We start from the raw sequence: 18,477 nt of genomic DNA on the forward strand, positions 1-18,477 counted from the left end.
GGACATAGAGGTGGTGCCTCTGGAAGAAAGAGTCACAGGATTCTCTCCCTTTACTTCCTGGTCCCCAATAAGGATTCAACTTTTGCCTCTTGAACCTGTTCTTTCAGCAGGAGAAGTAGTAGGTGCTACTTCTAAGTCAAGGTCTGCTGGCACTCAATAAAAGGAATTGGTTGTCATCTGTAGGAATTAGGATTTGATTGAGGGGTTGAATTCCCTTCTCAAGCAACAACTACAATCCTCGTCAGGTTGAACCGTAAAAGTCACTAAATTAACCTGTGCTTAACCCATTGCTAGCTTTGCACAAAAGCAGTCCGGCTTAACATAGAAACAATGAGTTAAGTATTTATGCAGCATGCAAACAGTTATAAAGTGAAAACACAATACAAAAAAAATCTCATAACAATTTAGAAAAATAGAGAAAATTGTAATAAATGAAATGAGACCAAGGTGATGAAAAAACAATCAATAGAACCGGAGATATGCAATTTAAAAGATGTAGGTAAGTATAGCGCCTAATAGCACTGTGGGCTGTTGTTGCTGTAGCCTGAAGTTCAGATCTTGCATTGCCGGTCCTTGCTGATAGCCGCTGTAGCGCTAAGAGTAAGGTTTACCGGAGCATAGTGTTGGCGTTCGTCGAGGGAGGCTGAGGCGCAGCAGGAATGGGCCCGTTTGCGGTTGTGAAGAGCCTAAAACGTCTGGATTTCGCCCTTTCTTCACAAGAGGAGTTCAACTGATGTCAGGCAAGGATCCAGGACCTGGGGAGGCACCTCTCAGAGATCAAGAATTCACTCCAGCAGGGCTCAGGCAGGTCCAGTTACAGGTTTGGGTAGTTCCAGTGCAGCAGGTCAGCTGGGCACTTGCAGGCACCCCTGCACCTGAAACACACTCACTGCAAGCAAGAAGCCTCAAGGATGAAGAGGTATCACTCTGCCCAATACCTTAAACAGGAAGACAAAGTATTCGGGGTCTACAAACCATCCCTGACTGATAATGCACAAAGAACCATGCAACTGAGCGCACTAAGCAGAGAAGGACAACAAGGTACAGTAGGAAGGACAATATATAGATCATCCAATGTGGACAAGTGAGCACCCTCCAAAGGGAGGATATACCCCAGGGCTTACTGGTTTCAAAGAGACGTACCCCATTCCAACCAGCTGCATTCCACAGATAAGCGTGCAGAACAGAAGAGAAGAACACCCAGCAGAAGGCTCGCTTGTAAGATACACATAGTCCAGTGACCTAGAAGCAGCTGGGCACTGACACCAAACACCAAAAGTCCCGGTAGGAGCAAATGGTAAATCAGACGACCCTGGCACAGGAGAGCTTTACGAACACCCAAGAGACCTGCAGAATGAGAAGAGAATAACCGACGGAAGGGGACACCAAGAGGAAACGTTCCCTTCTTGGAGTTGCTCAGAATAGACAACTGTAATCCGAAGTCCCCAGGCTGATGTAGGCTGGAGCCCAGCAGACCGAACTAAAGACTGCAGCAGAAAAACAGACTGAACAAGTGACCTGCCAAATGCCCACAGGTCAGGACGATAGACCACCCCAAACAGAGACCAGCCAAAGGTGTCCAGAAACTCCAGAACCTGGATGAGAACCTGGTGGGACATCAAGCAAATCACAAGTAACGCAGAGTGCGTAAGAATTAACTGCACCACTCTTCGAAGAGCACAGCTCACTTAGCCTGACATGGCATGGACTAGTCAGGGAAAGAAAGACAACTAGTCCAGGGTCACAAAGAAGCACCAGCAGCTCTGTGTGGAACACCCGCTGCTAGGACCACATACCAGAGACTACACACTGAAGCACCACTGGCATCCCAAAACTCAAAATGGGGGAACAGCACCAGCGAAAAAAAGCCTATATGGAGGCAGGCAACATGAAAACCGAATCCCACCCAGAAAATCCCCCAGAGTAACCAAGGGAACTTGAGCATCAAAATCCTCCCCACAGCATTCTGGGGAGTAGATACAACTGCAGGTTACAACACCAATCCTACAAAGTCTGGAAGAGGGCCTACAGACTGAAAGGGACCCTTGTCCATGGAGACAGGAGCATAATGCATGCCTCTGCGTCATAGGCGGGCCCAGCCGTTTTAGAGGGCCCCCAAACATTTATTGAGCCCCTATTCAGCCCAATGAATATCTTTGAGATATTGGAGACGCAGGTGCCCCTCATCACATTTTGCAGAGGGACCAATTATTTTGTACTACACAGTAGGAGCAGTCTCATTCAAAAACTCCCAAATCCAGTAGAAGTTGCTTATCACAGAGCAGGCACAAAGTAGCCCTGAGCACAAAATGAGTGCCGAGGACAGGTCACCACTCACACCTTTACCAAATAAAAAATGAAGTAGGGGCATAAAGGGCCAACAACTGGAGGTAGGGTGCCATAAACCCCAGTCCACAAGCTCAAGGCCACCTCGACAAGCGCATAGAGCCTGCACAGTCGAGCCTGACCCCCACACAGAGGACATCTGTCTACCAAACCCGGAGCCCCTTAAACAAATGGGGAGGAGAAGGCAACCTAACCAGTCAGAGACAGGGTCCAAATTTGAAAACCCCTGGCCCAACAGGCAGCACCAATGAACACTAAAGTCAGGCTTGCACTTACACCCACAAATGGTGGCACACACCATATCATCCCAAAGCAGTTTGCCCTCTAATACTCACAGAGTACGTATACCCCAATCTCATGCCAGCAGAGAGAACACAGAAAAGGGGTCCCACCAAAATCATGGTGGGCAGGAAAGCGCATCCAGTCATCCATCCAAGGATAGGGATGTCCACTCCCCCACCAACTCTCCACCCAGGTTGTTCATTCACATTTATGAGTGTGGAGGCATCATTCTGAGTTAGAAAAGTGGTTTTGTTCTCAGACATATGCCTACTGTGTTTATAAATCTGAGTTACGTGCAGAAAAAGCTCTGGGGATCGGACCCTCAGAGGTTGTAGTCTACTTTCACTGCTTTGATTCTGTGGCATCCTTGCTTTCTCAACTGGGTCTGCCAGTCAGGAACAGCACCACCGGCACCCCATTCACTCTTTGTACTTTATAGAATAGTTTAGAAAAAGAGACTACAAGTCATGCATTCTTAAAATGATACAGAGTTAGTGAATGTGGCGCAGATTTGTAGGAACAGATTGTCAACATTCAATCTCTTTATTGCAGCGTCTGCATCCGCCAAAAAAGATACTGAGGCGGAACCTTCATTGAACGTTCCAGAGATCTCTGCCAAAGATGAAAACGCGGCTGACTGTAAGTGCAAAGAAATATTTTGAATTGAATGCCTGGATGTCGTTGCCTCTTACTAAAGGTTTTAATACCAACTTTCCACATTGTGTCCTCTCCTGCCCTTAGTTCCCTCTGAGTGTTTCTTATTTTGTTCCTCTACCTGATAGGTACTCACTAGTCCTTGAGTAGGTACGTGTCTGCCTATCATGAGTATCATAGCCTAGCTTTGTCTTGTGGTAGTACTTTGATCAGACTGGGCGATCTGTGGCCATATATAGTGATTGCACCTAGGTTAACAAAGTCTACCATACAGTTGTTAAGGAATACCATCATACATTCATGAGTGCCCCTGTGAGTGTGATAATAAAACGTATGGCCCCTCTCTCGAAACTGGCAGTGCCAACTAAGTTCATACCTGATATATTTTTTGGCATTTAGAAATTGAGCCATTTTATATTCTCACTGATAAGTGTCCTGTCTGTTTTTTTTGTCGATTGCCATGTTGAGAATATTCGTCCCTAAAATCAGACATTTCTGTTATTATGAAAGTCAAGAACCTGTCCTGTTGTATTTTGGACAGCATCAATAACACTGTGATCTCTTCCGTGCATCCACGCCTTCATCATCACGTCTCTCCTTTTAGGATGTACACAGGGATCTGCTCTCTGTGAGTGGAAAGAGGCGGTGTTCCCAACATTCACAATGGCCTCTGCATGGTGCTTTCATAGGATCACCCAGGCCCCCGTCTTTGGGAGTCATGGCGGTAGAAAAATCTGCCCAGTTGGTGAATTTCCCTTTGCCATACTGTGCAGTCTGTGCGTGGAAAGGGGCACAGACCCGGAACCCGTGAATCAGGATCATGGAATTGTGTGTGGCTGCACTTAATGTATAGAATAGTCCATAAAAAAGCGGATACTAATCTTTATGATCTTGCAATGATACAAAGTTAGTGCATGTGGAACAGATTTCTACGAATAGTTTGTCAACCTTTAATCTCTGTTGTAGCATCAGCCAAAAAAGAGAGTCCGGTGGAACCTTCATTAAATGTTCCAGAAGCTTCTGCCAAAGATGAAAATACTTCTGAATGTAAGTGCAGATAAAGACTTTGACTAGTATCCTTGAATATTGTTGTCCCTGTACAAAGGTTTTAGTATTGACTTTCCACAATGGGTCCTCTGTATTCATTAATTTTCTTTTCTGCTTGATTGAGTAAAAATAGGATTTCCTCTCTACTTCGAGTGAGGGCTGCAGTACTACAATTCTGTGTGAATTACTCATTGAAGTTAGTAAAGTAGTTATGTTTAAATATTGCTTTCATTTCCATTGAGCTACTTAACTTCTCCTGAGCTTGCCCTGTGTTTGATGGATATCATTTGTCTGATTTGTACAATATATTAGCAAGTGTTGGAAAATGGCTCTCCCTGAAAGGTCACTCAAATGTTTTGCCTTTCTTCTCCTCCTTTTCTGACCTCGTTTTGTTTGGCTTTGAGACTGGGCACTTTATCATTGCTAACAAGTGCTAAAGTGCATATTCTTTCTCCTCTAAACATGGTTTAATTGCTTTATCCACAATTGGAAAATTTAATTTAACTGTAAGTCCCTACTAGAGTGCACTACCTGTGCCCAGGGCCTGGGGAGGGACACACTCTTAACACTAGGGGTACAGGAACAGACACACTACCCTGCAATGAAAGTCATTCTAGTCAGCAAGTTTGGTCTGACCCCTGAGAAATATAGAAAGAAATTATGGGGCAGACACAAGATCTCATCACAGAATGGGTGGATTTACTTGACTACGCTAGCAAGGCACTGAAGGGCAAGGTGAGGGGCAGAAAGGTTGATGGTTATTCAGAGCTGTATATCTTAAATTTGAAGGAGCACATGCTTGATACTGGTTGTCCAGAGCTGCACCAACAACTGATTGATATCAAGCTGATGAACCCAGGAAGCCATTTGAGTAGGCTGACATCTGGGTCAGCACCAGAGTGTCCAAAAGGGTACCTGGGAGGGACCACAAGAAGGGTGGTTCATGTTCCCTCCAACAGAGCGAGATGGAGGTCAAGAGGGAACCAGACAGGTCTCGTGTTAAGGGGGAAGGAAATGGTTCACATTTCCTTTCTGAGAAGAAGGAAGGAGGTTCTGGTGGGCGGTGGCCCAGGGTTCCCCATTTCAATCCCCACTGCTTTGAGCGTTCCTAGTTAGGACAAAAGCAGGGGGACTCTGGATGTCCAAAGGAGCCACCTACTGGTGGGAGCTCTACAGGAGTGGCCAATGTCGCCTTAGGGGAAAGTAGTCCCCAGGGGCAGGTCATAGACATTCCCTGATCTCCCTCAGCTGGGAGATAGACTCAAAGGGTGAGCTGGTGATCCCTGAGGGTAGAAGTCATCACTTCCACCCTGAAAGTGAATGAGGTCCCAGTCACTTTTCTAAGGGATACCGGGGCTAGCCAGACCATGGTTTTGGAAAGGCGGGTCTCCCTAGAGTAGTACACCGGCCAGGTGTGTAGGGTGACCGAGGCTCAGGGGCTGGACATTTTGACCCTTATGGCACTGATGTCCCTAGAGGGGTGTAGGGAGGTGACCCAGAGGAGGTTCATGGATAGTCCCCAGATGCCCATAAACTGCATTCTGGGGAATGAGTACCCCCGATATGAGGAGAACTAGGTGGGGCAGCCGCCACAGGCGCCCTGACAGTTCAGTTTTCTGGGAGTACCACTCCCAAACGCAGGGTACAAAAGCCCAGATGGAAGGGCACCGGTAGGAAGGACTCATCCCTGACACTTGTTCAGCCTGAAGGCACAGACCCTGGGTTAAAGGAGCAGTTTCAGGATACCCTGAACTAGTGGGAGGTGGAGAGGAAAAACAATGCAAGGTACCTGGGGCCATTGCACTTAACTCTGAGAAACTATAGAGGTCAGAGACCCCTTGATGGCCTGGGGCCTGGTTCTTGACACTGACAGCTGTCAATGGCCTCTGTTTTTTTTTTTTTTTTTTAAAATTTTTTATTGAAACAATAAGTCAGTTACAAGCATGGGCCTACAACCACCAGGGCCGGCCGCTAGATTCAGAAAGGATCGTACATTAGTTAAGGCAGTAGGCGACTCCTGGGGCCCAGCCCCGTAAATGGCTCAGGATAGCTCGAAAGAAGCAGGAGACATACATTTAACATAAATAACAACTAAAAACAAAAGGCGAGGCATAAGGGCAAAAAGCGTGGGTCAGGCTACATCCGGGGGACTTTACTCCAAACCTTCAATTAGCTATCAACAGGAGGGAGTACTGAAAGATCGGGGGTCAATGGCCTCTGTTGGTTACCGTCCTTGTGTACAGAGCTTCCCTTGGGTTGGGGGCAGAAGTCAGACCCAAGGGGAATGAGCCACATCACTCTGTCGGCCATATTGCTACTATCTACCTACTGAGATATATCTGGAAGCAAGTTAAGGATAGGCACTGCAGAGATGGGGTTCACATGTGAGGAGAAGGGCTCCCCATGGGTCAGCTCATTGGTCCTAGAGAGTATAGACAGAGGGATCCAACTGGGTTCAGAGAGGCACAGAACTGGCAAGTGTCCCTGCAGGAGAGGGCCATTGTCCATGTTCTATCACCTTAAGCAGGGAAGTCCATCAAGGTATTGATTAGTCTACACTGGCTTTAGACTGGAGGGGGGTCGTTTTTGAAAATGGTCCTTTCAGAATGGTCACTACAAACTTTGTACCTTCCTTCTACTCTTTTTCTGACCTTGTTTTTGTTGGCTTTAGGACTCTGGGCAGTTTACCACTGCTAACCAGTGCTAAAGTGCATGTGCTCTCTCCTCTACACATGGTTTCATTGGTTTATCCACAATTGGGATATTAAATGTATCTTTAAGTCTCTAGTAGAATACATTACCTGTGCCCAGGGCATTGAAATTAAATACTACTAGCGGGCCTGCAGCACTGATTGTACCACCTACACAAATAGCCCTTTAAACATGTCTCAGGCCTTGCACTGCTGAGCCTGTGTGTGCAGTTTTACTGCAATGTCGACTTGACATTTAAAACCTCTTGCTAAGCCTTAAACTCCGCTTTCATTACACATACATCACCCCTAAGGTAGGGCCTGGGTAGCCCATAGGACAGGGTGCTGTGTAAGTAAAAGGTAGGACAAGTGCATCTACTTTTCGCATGTCCTGGCTGAGAAAAACACCTACATCGTTTTTCACTACTGTGGGTCCTACTCCTATCAAAGGTTAACATTGGGTATTTGTAGGAAGCTGGGTCTTTATATACTAAACCAAAGTAAGGTATGGTGTTGACAGAGTCCAGTGGAACCCCAAAGGTAGGCAGGGGTAAAAGTGGATAATACCTTACTCTATTCGAGGTAGTGTGGGCGAGCAGTAAGGCTTTATCAGACGGTAGTGTTAAGCATTTACTGTACACACTCAGGCAAGAAAATATGTCACACACTAAAAGACTGAACTCAGGCCAATGTTTGTATAAAAAATATTATTTTGTTTATTATTTTTCTAGAACCATGCCAGGCCTGGTACAGGTAAGTATAATAATACTTTGCAAGATTTATGCAGTGAAATACAGTTTGAATGCAGTTGAATGCAATTGGATTGGTTACAGGTAAGTTATTTGTTTATAAAACATTTTGAATTACTTTTCAGATTATTTTTTAAGTTACTTTTTAGATTACTTTTTAAGTTACTTTTTCTACTCGGTGTGATATGCTATATATCACACTAAGACATTTCCTAGACGAAAAGGTAAGTAAATCAGTTTTTGCACATTCTTACGGTGTCATAAAAACCAACTCAACAGAACAATTTTCACAAAAAAGCAGCTAATGCAGTCTCTTGGGATAAAACAATGTTATAGACTTAACAGTAAGTACTTAGGTTTGGGAGTTGGTTTTCTGGGGTTACAACCAGGGTTCCCCCAGGGCCAAGGATGCACTCTCAAAGCAGACTCAGTTGCACTAGGGCGGCCGGGTGTAGCGTACTGAGTCCCAATGTTATCCAATGAGGGATATGGGTCCTCCGGTTGGTGGCTGCTTACAAGCAGGCCACAAGGTTGTGGGTGCAAAGGTCCTGGTTTTAGGCTCAGGGCAAAGGGGGATCCAAATTAGCAAAAAGGTGCACCCACAGTGGCACAGGGGCGGCTGGGTGCAGGGTGAAGTTTTGGCGTCGGGTGCCCTGTTTTCAATAGGGATTGCCGGTTTTGGTTTTTACCTGCAGGTTCAGTCCAGGAATTCTTCCAGGAGGAACCAACAGCTGGGCAGGTAAGTTGGAGGGCTCGGAACGTAGATGCACCTCAGGTCTTCTTCTCCAGGGCGCAAGGCGGGTGGATGCGGGGGTGTATTTTGAGTTCGGGTTTCACCTTACCGGGACACTTGAGGTTGAGGGGTCTCCGTGCAGAGGCTGCAGGTGACTTCAGGGAGTCCTGAAGGGGTCAACCCCTGGTGGACTCGCACTCTGGAGCACTGGAACACCTTGCTGGGACCAGTGGGCCACTCGGATTTGGACCGTAGGCGTCTGGTGCAGTGGTGGTTACAGGGATCAGATTTCTTTGTCCTCAGCAGGCTCAGAGTCTGCCTTGAGAGTTTCTTTTGAACAGAGTGCTGTTCACAGGGGATCCGGTCTTTGTTGAAGGCAGTCAGTCCTCCCGGGGATTCTGGAGGTCGCTGGCTGCAGGACAAGGTGATTTTTGGCACAGGATCTCTAGAAACAGCAGACAGCACGGTAGGGCTGGGGCCAAGTCAGTTCTTCTCTGCTGGACATCTTCTTTTGTCCTTCTTCATAGGTTGTGGGAATCTGCCTTCTTGGTTTAGGGCTGCCCCCTAAATACTGTATTTAGGGGCCTTTTAGGGGTCTCGAGGTCAGTAGCCAATGGGATACTGACCTTAGGGAGACTAAACCCTTGGTGTTCTCACACAACGTGGGGCAGTGGGCACAATCCCTAACCCTGATTGGAGAGTGCCTGCCATCTGCAAGATGGCGGGCACTGAAGTGTGGCCTGCCTGTCTCCTTGCTGAAAAGGAGGGGAGACAAGAAAGGGACCTGCTCTTGCTAGCAGGAGAGGTTGGGGGGTGCACTATAAAGGCGGCAAGGCCTTTGAAGCTCCCATGCCACAGATGGCTCTTCCTGACCTGGGGGAGGTGTGAACATCTCTGCCCAGTAAAAGCTTTGTTTCTGAGTTCAGGGAGCGATGGCTCCCACCCCAGGGGTCCAGAAACATGTCTCGTGGTGGCAGGCTGGTGTTTACCAGTCAGGGAACCCACCAGAGGCTGGTCGTTTTTCAGGGGACATGTCTAATGTGCCCTCTGAGTGCATGGTATAATAAATCCTACACTGGCATCAGTGTGGATTATTATGCTGAGAAGTTTGATACCAAACTTCCCAGAATTCAGTAAAGCCATTATGATACTGTGGAGTTCGTAATGACTAACTCCCAATTCTCTTTATGGCGTTACTTCACTTACAATGTCTAGGAATGGACTTAGACACTGTAGGGGTACAGTGCTCATGCAACTGCACCCTCACCAGTGGTATACTGCACCCAGCTAGTGGGGTGCCTTACCTATACCATACAGTACAGTAAATATTGGTCAGGCAGTGTGCAACAAATTTGGATATACAGAGTCATTCACATCCACAATAACAAATTTTACAAAAATGATGAATCATCGATTTATTTTGCTGTTGTTGTAAATCACAACAGTACAAATCAACTGGTATTTTTTATTTATACAAATATTTATACATTTATGGTGCTCAGGGTGGAGGAGAAGGGAAAGGAGTGTTTGTGACCATTGTGGGTTGGTGGGGGTAGTGGACATGGATAGAGTGGTGTGACATAGATACATCACATTAACATTGTAGTAACAATCCGGCCTAATCAATAAGACAGTTGTTCCACATCTTGTACATAGCTCGAAGAGGACACTGTTAGTTTAACACAATTGTCCTAGCTTGTAGTTTCATGGATATTTCTCGACGTTTCGACTCTTATAACTAGAACTAGGTGAGTCCAGCCTTAGGTTAGGGTCTTCATCAGGACTGGGGTAGAGCACCTAGAGATAATGAAATATTGTGTATTAGAGTGATTGTATAGTTTGCAAATAGAGGATGTGCTGAGAGACTGTTACATCAGTTACCTATTTTAACTTCCAGCTAAGTGCTTTATGCTGGGCGAAGTAGGGAGTGGGCTTGATCGAGCTCCTGTATAAAGAGAGAGGTGGATGTCAGTGTGTGGCCCAGGGTTACAGCATATTGAAAAACTCCTGGCGATCTGATAAGAGAAAAAACTTACTCTAGTTGATGAACCGCCTTGCGTGCACGTTGCTATGGGAGAATTGCATGTCGTCCGATCTCGGTCATCTCATGAATAAATCTGTGTAGGACAAGGACAATGAAGAGAAAATGAGTGCCCCTTAAGCGTGCTGGCTTCCTTCAATCATGGTTGCAAAAGGCCTAAGAGGGATTGGAAGGGAAAAGGGCCCCGCATAGTGGAGCTAGGACGTTCGTAGATAACAAGGCAAAAGTCCCGCTGTGAGTCAGCATGGATACGGGAATGCTGAGACCTCAAATCTGATTGGCGGGGGAGGCATTTCAGATTAGTCCAGAGAGAGCGGGTCCTAGGTTAGGTACGAAGTGCCGAGTAGGATGCCTACATCCGACAGAACTGTTTAGTGGGTCGGTGTGTCTCGGAGAGAGTCCCGAAAATACGGGTACATAGCGGGGCATGGAATGCCGAATAAAATATAAATGCCTACGCCAAAGCACGCTGACCTGCAAAGTGAAAGGCGGGGTGTGTGGTTAACAAACAGCGCAAAATATGATAGTTTAAGTACTAATCGAGGTAAACAGAGATGTGAGAAAACGCAAACCATGTACATTTAAATGTCTTTGGGTTGCGTTACACGGCCATGTACGACTCAATAGATCAGGGGCATGAGAACTCTTACCTGCCATGTGTTGCAGCCTTGCTGTCTCGGTATCTGGCGGTATAGTGAGATCGCCTGGAACCGGTTGTAGTAAATACGCGGCGGTATGGGCTTATCCGAGATCTGCGGTGTACGCGTAGGACCTAGCTACGTCTGTGTTAGGTCTGACGCGGTGCGCCTGACTAATGTAGTGTATGACGGTATCTTCACAACTGCCACATTCTCATTGTGGAGATGCATGGTGTATTACGTATCACACGAAACGCATGTAGTTCTCATATTGTAATTCGAAGTGTAGAAGACCTACTCAGTAGTGGTAAAGCGTAACGAAATAAATAAAGATATAAGTTTGGGTGGCCTACTTGGCAGTTAGTGTACATATGCTTAGTGGAATATACTGATTGGAGTTGGAAAGAAATCTCCGGCTGGCGCAGGGTAAATATCAAACATAAGGGTACACTTTCCATCCGCATTGGGATATAAAGTAAAGGCAAAACAACAGAAACAGAGTTCCATAAATAGTGCAGTTGTTCTGTTATACATGTGATCTAAAATCATTCATATAGTAGCAAATGCTACATTATATGGACAGTAATGAAAAGGACAGTCATTTAGGAAACATATTAAGGTACATCATGGTGCATCGGACTGGAAAGACAAAAGGGGTTCGATGTACAGTCAATTAGAAAACATATTAAAGTACATAATGGTGCATCGGACTGAAAAGACCAGAGGGGTTCAATGTATTATTCACTAGCGTGGGTCGATATTTGGGCATAGGTACCTTCAAGTTCATTAAGCCCGTTATTCACAGTGTCAAGTCTATGCATCCATTTGCATTCCCTTGTATTGAGGATGGCATTGATATCTCCTCCCCTGTCCCCCAGAGTTACTCTCTCGATGACCACCCATCTGAGCGATTCAGGTTTGTGTTGTTTTGTAGTGAAATGTTCAACTAGTGGTGCTCCCGTTGTTCCACATCGGATCCTACTACAATGTTGAAGGATTCTAGTTTTTACCTTTTGTCTCGTCTGACCAATGTAGAGTTCCTCGCAAGGGAATAGTATCCCATATATCACATCGCTTGTATTGCAGTTTGAGTGCACTTTGAGATCGATGGTATGATGTTTGTGGCAGAATTGTTTTGTTTCAATAGTGAGCTTGCAAGCCTTGCATTTCGTGCACTTGAAATGTCCTATTATCTCAGGGAGATTCCATAACGCTTGAATAGTAGGTTGTGACGGTGTGTCTAGTAATGAGCTGATGACATGGTCTCTCACATTCTTCGCTTTTTTGAAACTATGTAGGGGGGGTTCTTCAATCTCTATGTCGTCTGAGACTAGGTTCCAATGTTTGTTCACAATCTTTTTAATTTTGTTGCTCCTGGTGCAGAACATGGTTACTGAAGTACTGGGTATTTTAGTCCCAGCGGTGCAGGGGCACACACCCTATGACTTCTGGGTTTCACCCTGTTCCGGACCTACAGAAACACAGAGTCTTCTGGGTGAAGTCAAAGAATCGTTTATTGGCTGCAGACCAATGACAGGTATCCTAGAAGTACAACAGCGTGTATGTTCTCAGGAGACTGCTGAAAATCATAGGAACGGACTTCATCTTAAATACGCTTTTCCTTGCCTCAAGCATACATTCCTAGGTTTTATGATACGGCAATATACAAGTGTACATTACAAAGAAAAGGCAGAGTCATGATGACCATCCCACATTCCAGTTCGGCCAGCCCACAATGATTTACACAGTAAGATTCAGATCCCACGTTTGATGTAAAGAGACCCCCCAATAAACATGAGCATCTCCTGTTTTGCGAAACAAGTCATAAAGCAGGAACAAGCAGGTGTGGAAGAGATTAGCCGGGGGATTGTGTAGAATGAAAGGGTTTTATGACAGGTCAAGCCCTGATGCTAATCACAGGTGGACGGAGGAAGGGGAGCTCGTGAGACCGGTTTGACCCAGGGCAGCAGAGCCAGCTGCCCAGGTCACAGAGAAGTCAGAGGGGAAGCCCATATACTGTGAGGCCCGTATTAACTCCATCATAGCCTATGTGAGGGCAATGACAAGATGGCCACTGCTTCCAAAATGGAACCCGCGTAGTGAAGCAGAATAACGTGTACACAGTGCGTTCATAGCTAGAACGATATGTAAAGCACTCGTACATGCCGCATTTACCATTTGCGGTTCGCTAATACCAAGATAGACAGGGGTAGGGCCCTGTCCCCTACGCGGTCCCGAATATTAAAGTACGACAGACCCTCCTTTTGCCCTTACATAGGCAATTACTATATTCATCTTAATCCGAGTCTAGGTCAATGTCCGCAAAGTCATGGAGATGTTGCTGTAGCATCATCCTATTACTTAGCTCGTCCCTCGATACAGGTTTCCTTACACATAAGGTAGCACAGAGGCCACATATCGCAGGAGCACACTGTATGCACAGACAGAACAGGAAAAGAATGGCTAAGATCATTCCAATGACCATCAGAACTTTCCAACCCCAGGCAGATATCAATTCCCAGAACCATCCCACCAGTGACCAATCTCCCTTGTCCACGTGTATGGCTTCAGATATTTTATGGAGTTTGGAGATGGCTTGATACACTGTTGGAGCATTATCTGGTATGAAAATGCAGCAACTGGATTGGATGACCTTGCATACCCCACCGCGGTCTGCAAGAATAACGTCTAGAACCATGCGGTTCTGCAGAGTCATAAGGCGATCCGCTTGGAGCTCAGCTGTCAGATTACTAAGGGCACCAGCCGTTACATTGACAGTGGATTCAACCACACGAGTCAGCTGTCTCAGGTTCCTACTATTGACCATAGGTCCCCAAAACGGCAGGAAACCCAAGAAGAAGTCTCCTGCTTCCTGACCGGCAGTGTCCTCCTTACTAATCACACCTCTCACAACTCTGGTCTTGTGATAGTCAGAGGCGGCAGTAAATGTCGGCGGTAGCAAGTTCGCAATATAACATGTGCCCGAGAAATCAGGGGGCAACCATGTATATGCTCGGTCATGACAGATGAAATATGTGCCCTTAGCAGCCAAAAACGCAGGGGAAAACTGTGACGGGAAAGTGTACGTTTCAGTACAGTCACTTCTTCCCAGTTGAGCTCTAGGATTCTGACCATTACCCTGTAAGCAGAACCGACCCATGTGGGGTACGACCCAGATTGGAGATGAGATTTTTCGCTGTCTTTCACCCAGACTAATACTATACCCCGTCGCGTTCCATCCTACATAAGGTCTCAACTCTTCTTTGGGAATAGAGGAGTATGCATTAATATCCCTACTCATATCGGCAACTCCTTTCATCAAAGCCTTATTATTGGTGATGGGTCTAATGGAACGCGGTTGGCGAGGGTAGTATGTATCTAGAGCATAGAGAAACATGGTTTGGAATGCCCATGACGATCCATTGTAACTGTACGGTAGCACCAGGTAGGGAATACCCTTGTTAATGGTATGGGGCATTAACCCACACACCCAGCAATTGGTCGTATTCATTACCAGTTGGTGCTGGTGCAAGAGCTGGATAAACGAGTTATTTACAAACTCTGATCGTCTGGTCTGTTCGTGCTCAGGCAAAGGGTGAAAAGAGTGAGAGGAGGCAGTAGAAGGAGATATAGGCTGTTGAGTGGGTGCAATGGGCTTTTGAGCGGAGAAAAACACAAATCCTACAATAAACATTATGATACTACACAGTGTAAAAAGGCACGAAAAGACAAAACATTTACTTTTTACAATTCTACACATCCTTGCGTTAAAGTTCATTTCCTCAATCGGTCTCTCCATCTTAAAAAACTCCATCCTCTACTCGGGCCGCTGGCGGCGGATGAGTTTCTTCTGCTAAAGAGTACGCCTGTCAGTCCAGGGAAACGCCCTAGACCAACCAGAACCGTCGACCTAGTGTCTTCGGCCTGTACCCCAAAGTCTTGGCACCGCGACCCTGCGGCAGAACCCGGATGGTGGTTCGAAAAACAAAAATCAAGAAAGTCCTTCAGATGGGAGAGCAAAAATGTCAAAAGGGAAATAATGAGGAAATCTTTATTTGTCCATGGGCCTAGGTCTCAAATTATAGCGGAGACGGCCAGGTGCTGTTTGGTCTTGAAACAAAAGTTCGGGCTCAGTGGTGTCCAGTCGACTTGATGGTGGCACAGCTTCCTGCAGAATATTGTCACTCTCTTGGTCTGAAACTGTGTCTTTTAGGCGTGCGTCACTGAATGGTACAAAGCGAGGTACAATGTCTGTCTCTGAGTCGGCGATACCCTCCTTGACCCACTGGTCATATGGCAGAGGCAAGGGGACTACCTTGCAGTGAGTACCATGAATCCAGTGCTTCTTCCCTTTCACTCGCACTGCTGATCTTGTCGAAAGAAGAACAAGATGAGGGCCGATCCAGCGAGGCTCGTCGTTGCTCTTGCGCTGGAAATTTCGGACCAGGACCCACGAGCCAGGGTTGATAGGGTGTCCAGGAGGTTCAGAGGCTTGGGGAAGAGTATCATGTACCTGTTGGTGCAAAACACGCAGTTTAACAGTCAAATCATACAGGTAATCGAGCAGTACTGGATGCTCAATCTCACTGAACTTCGTAGGTCTCGGTACACCCCATACGTTGGCGGGACGGCCAAAAACGACCTCGTAGGGACTAAGTCCCACTCGTGAGTGTATGGTCATTCTAGTAGACAGGAGTGCTAAAGGCAGAGCGTCAGGCCATTTAAGACCGGTGCTCGCCTGGATTTTGGCCAGCTTGAGTTTTAAGGCTCCATTGTAGCGTTCTACTAATCCAGCTGATTGGGGGTGATTTGCAGCGTGGAACTTCTGCTTTATCCCTAGCCCTTCACATACATTCTTCATCACTTTACCCACAAACTCACTTCCGTTATCACACCACACCATTCTTGGCATCCCAAACCTAGGAAAAAATTCCTTCACAAGGGCTTTGGCTGTGGATAGGGCAGTGTTATCTTTCAGAGGATAAGCCTCAATCCATTTTGAGAAAGCACAAACAACCACCAATACATATTTCAGGTTGTTGCATCTTTCCATGTGAATAAAGTCCAGCTGCAAAACCTCAAATGGACATGATGGGGGTGCAAAGTGACCAGCCGGAGTTGGGGTTCCCCTACCAGGGTTGTACTTCAAGCATACTATGCAATTCTTGACCACATTCTCTGCACACTTGGGAATCCCAGCATTCTGCCATACTGGAGCCAACAACTTGCATATACCTTTCGTACTGATATGTGCCATTCCATGTGCCATAGTAACCACTGGAAGCACATATGCATCAGGCAACAACCATCGCCTATGTTCTGTCAGATCAATCCAACAACCATTCTCATCCAACTTACCCATACTTTCTCTCCACTTGCTTAACTCTTCCTCTGTGGCTTCAGCTTGAAGCGACTTCACACTCTCTATTGTGTTCTCACACATTCCCACATCATTAACCCATCTTGCGGGACCTGCAACATACATTCTAGTCTTCACATTCTGTGCTGTTTCTTTCGCGGTCTCATCAGCAAACGCATTCCCACGTCCAACATCATCTGTAATTTTCCTATGCGCACTGCATTTCATGATCGCAACTTGCAACGGTAGGGTCAATGACTCAAGGAGATCATTTACCAACTTGCCATTCTGAATTTTAGCTCCATGCGACGTCAGGAACCCACGCTCTTTCCACAAACGCCCAAAATTATGAGCCACGCCAAAAGCGTACTGGCTATCTGTGTATATGTTCACTCTCATTCCTTCAGACAACACACATGCTCTCGTGAGGGCGATTAATTCCGCTGCTTGGGCCGAATTATGTGGCACTCGTGCAGTTTCCACAACCGTGTGTAGAGTCGTGATAGCATATGCAGCAGTCGTGTCACCATTAGGGAGCTTGAAACAGGACCCATCTACCCATAAAGTGCCATCACACTCAGTCAGGGGAGTATCTTTCAGATCTACTCTCCCTTTCGTCTCTTCTTCTGTTCTGAACAGACAGTCATGCTGCTCAATCTCATCTGAGTCTGCTGGAATTGGCAACAATGTAGCTGGATTCAGCGTATTGCATCTTTTTATGTGTATGTGATTAGCTAACAGTGTAAGTTCATAACCCGATAGCCGCGCACTAGTCAAATGTTGTGTCTTGGTCCTATTTAATAATGTGTCTACAGCATGTGGAACCATAACAATCAATGTATTGTCCATTACCAAACCAGCAGATTGTCGGATAGACATCGCTGCAGCAGCTGTCGCTCTCAGACAGCTTGGCAATGCCCTCGCTACAGGGTCCAAGGTTGATGAAAAATATGCGCATGGGCGCGGTCTGTCGCCAAAAGGCTGTGTTAACACGGACAACGCACATCCATCTTTCTCGTGAACATACAATGTAAAAGGCTTACTGTAGTCGGGAGTACCCAACACAGGTGCTGAACATAATGCATTACGCAATTCCAGAAAACTTTTCTGGCACTCTTCAGACCATGGGATAGGATTCGGTGTGTCTTTGCATGTTAAGGCTAACAAAGGTTTTGCCAATAAAGAAAAACTAGGGATCCAATGCCTACAGTATGAAGTGATGCCCAAGAAAGCACGCACTTCTCTCTGTGTTTTTGGCACACTCAACTGTGCAATAGCTTGAATTCTTTCTGGGGTCAGTTTCCTTCCCTCCTTCGATAAGAGATGACCTAAGTAGGTCACTTCTTGTCGACAATATTGCAGCTTAGAGAGAGACACCTTGTGATGGAATGCGGATAAATGGCGCAACAGTGACAATGTGGCTTCTTTACAGATCTTCTCAGTATCCGCGGCGATCAGTAAATCGTCCACGTACTGAATCAGGATAGCGCCACTGGGTAAAACGAGTGCATCAAGCTGCGCTTTCAAAGCCTGACTGTATATGGATGGACTTTCACAGTAGCCCTGGGGAGCGCGTTTGAAGCGGAAGCTTCGGCCTCCCAGACTAAACCCAAAAATATCTCTACTCTCTTCTGCAATTGGGATACTAAAGAAAGCATTCTTTAAATCGATCACCGAAAACCATGCAGCAGAGGCTGGAATCATCGTTAACAAGGCAGTTATATCGGGGACAACCGGAAACTGTGGCACAACAATCTTATTAACCTCTCTAAGATCAATCACAAACCTGTAAACAGGTGGCTGTGAAGGATCCGTTCGTTTTAAGACAGGTAAAATCGGACTATTGCAAACGTTGCCTCTTGTCTCTTCTATCACACCCTTTTATTAATCAAGTCGCTGACAATGTCTAACAATGCTTTCTGCCCTTCATTAGAGATC

At 46.2% G+C, this 18,477-nt stretch overlaps 1 protein-coding gene across 1 annotated transcript in view; it reads left to right on the forward strand.

The window, feature by feature from the left end:
* The window catches only part of LOC146821647 (uncharacterized), a 1,582,729-nt gene that overhangs the window by 520,670 nt on the left and 1,043,582 nt on the right, over positions 1-18,477 (forward strand). Inside the window, exons 14-15 of the mRNA XM_085609888.1 lie at positions 3,181-3,267; positions 4,249-4,329. Of these exons, the coding sequence (XP_085466014.1) occupies positions 3,181-3,267; positions 4,249-4,329 (168 nt within the window). The remainder of the gene's footprint in view (positions 1-3,180; positions 3,268-4,248; positions 4,330-18,477) is intronic.

This window comes from Triturus cristatus, chromosome 6 (genome assembly GCF_964204655.1).
Source record: "Triturus cristatus chromosome 6, aTriCri1.1, whole genome shotgun sequence".
Classification (NCBI taxonomy): domain Eukaryota; kingdom Metazoa; phylum Chordata; class Amphibia; order Caudata; family Salamandridae; genus Triturus; species Triturus cristatus.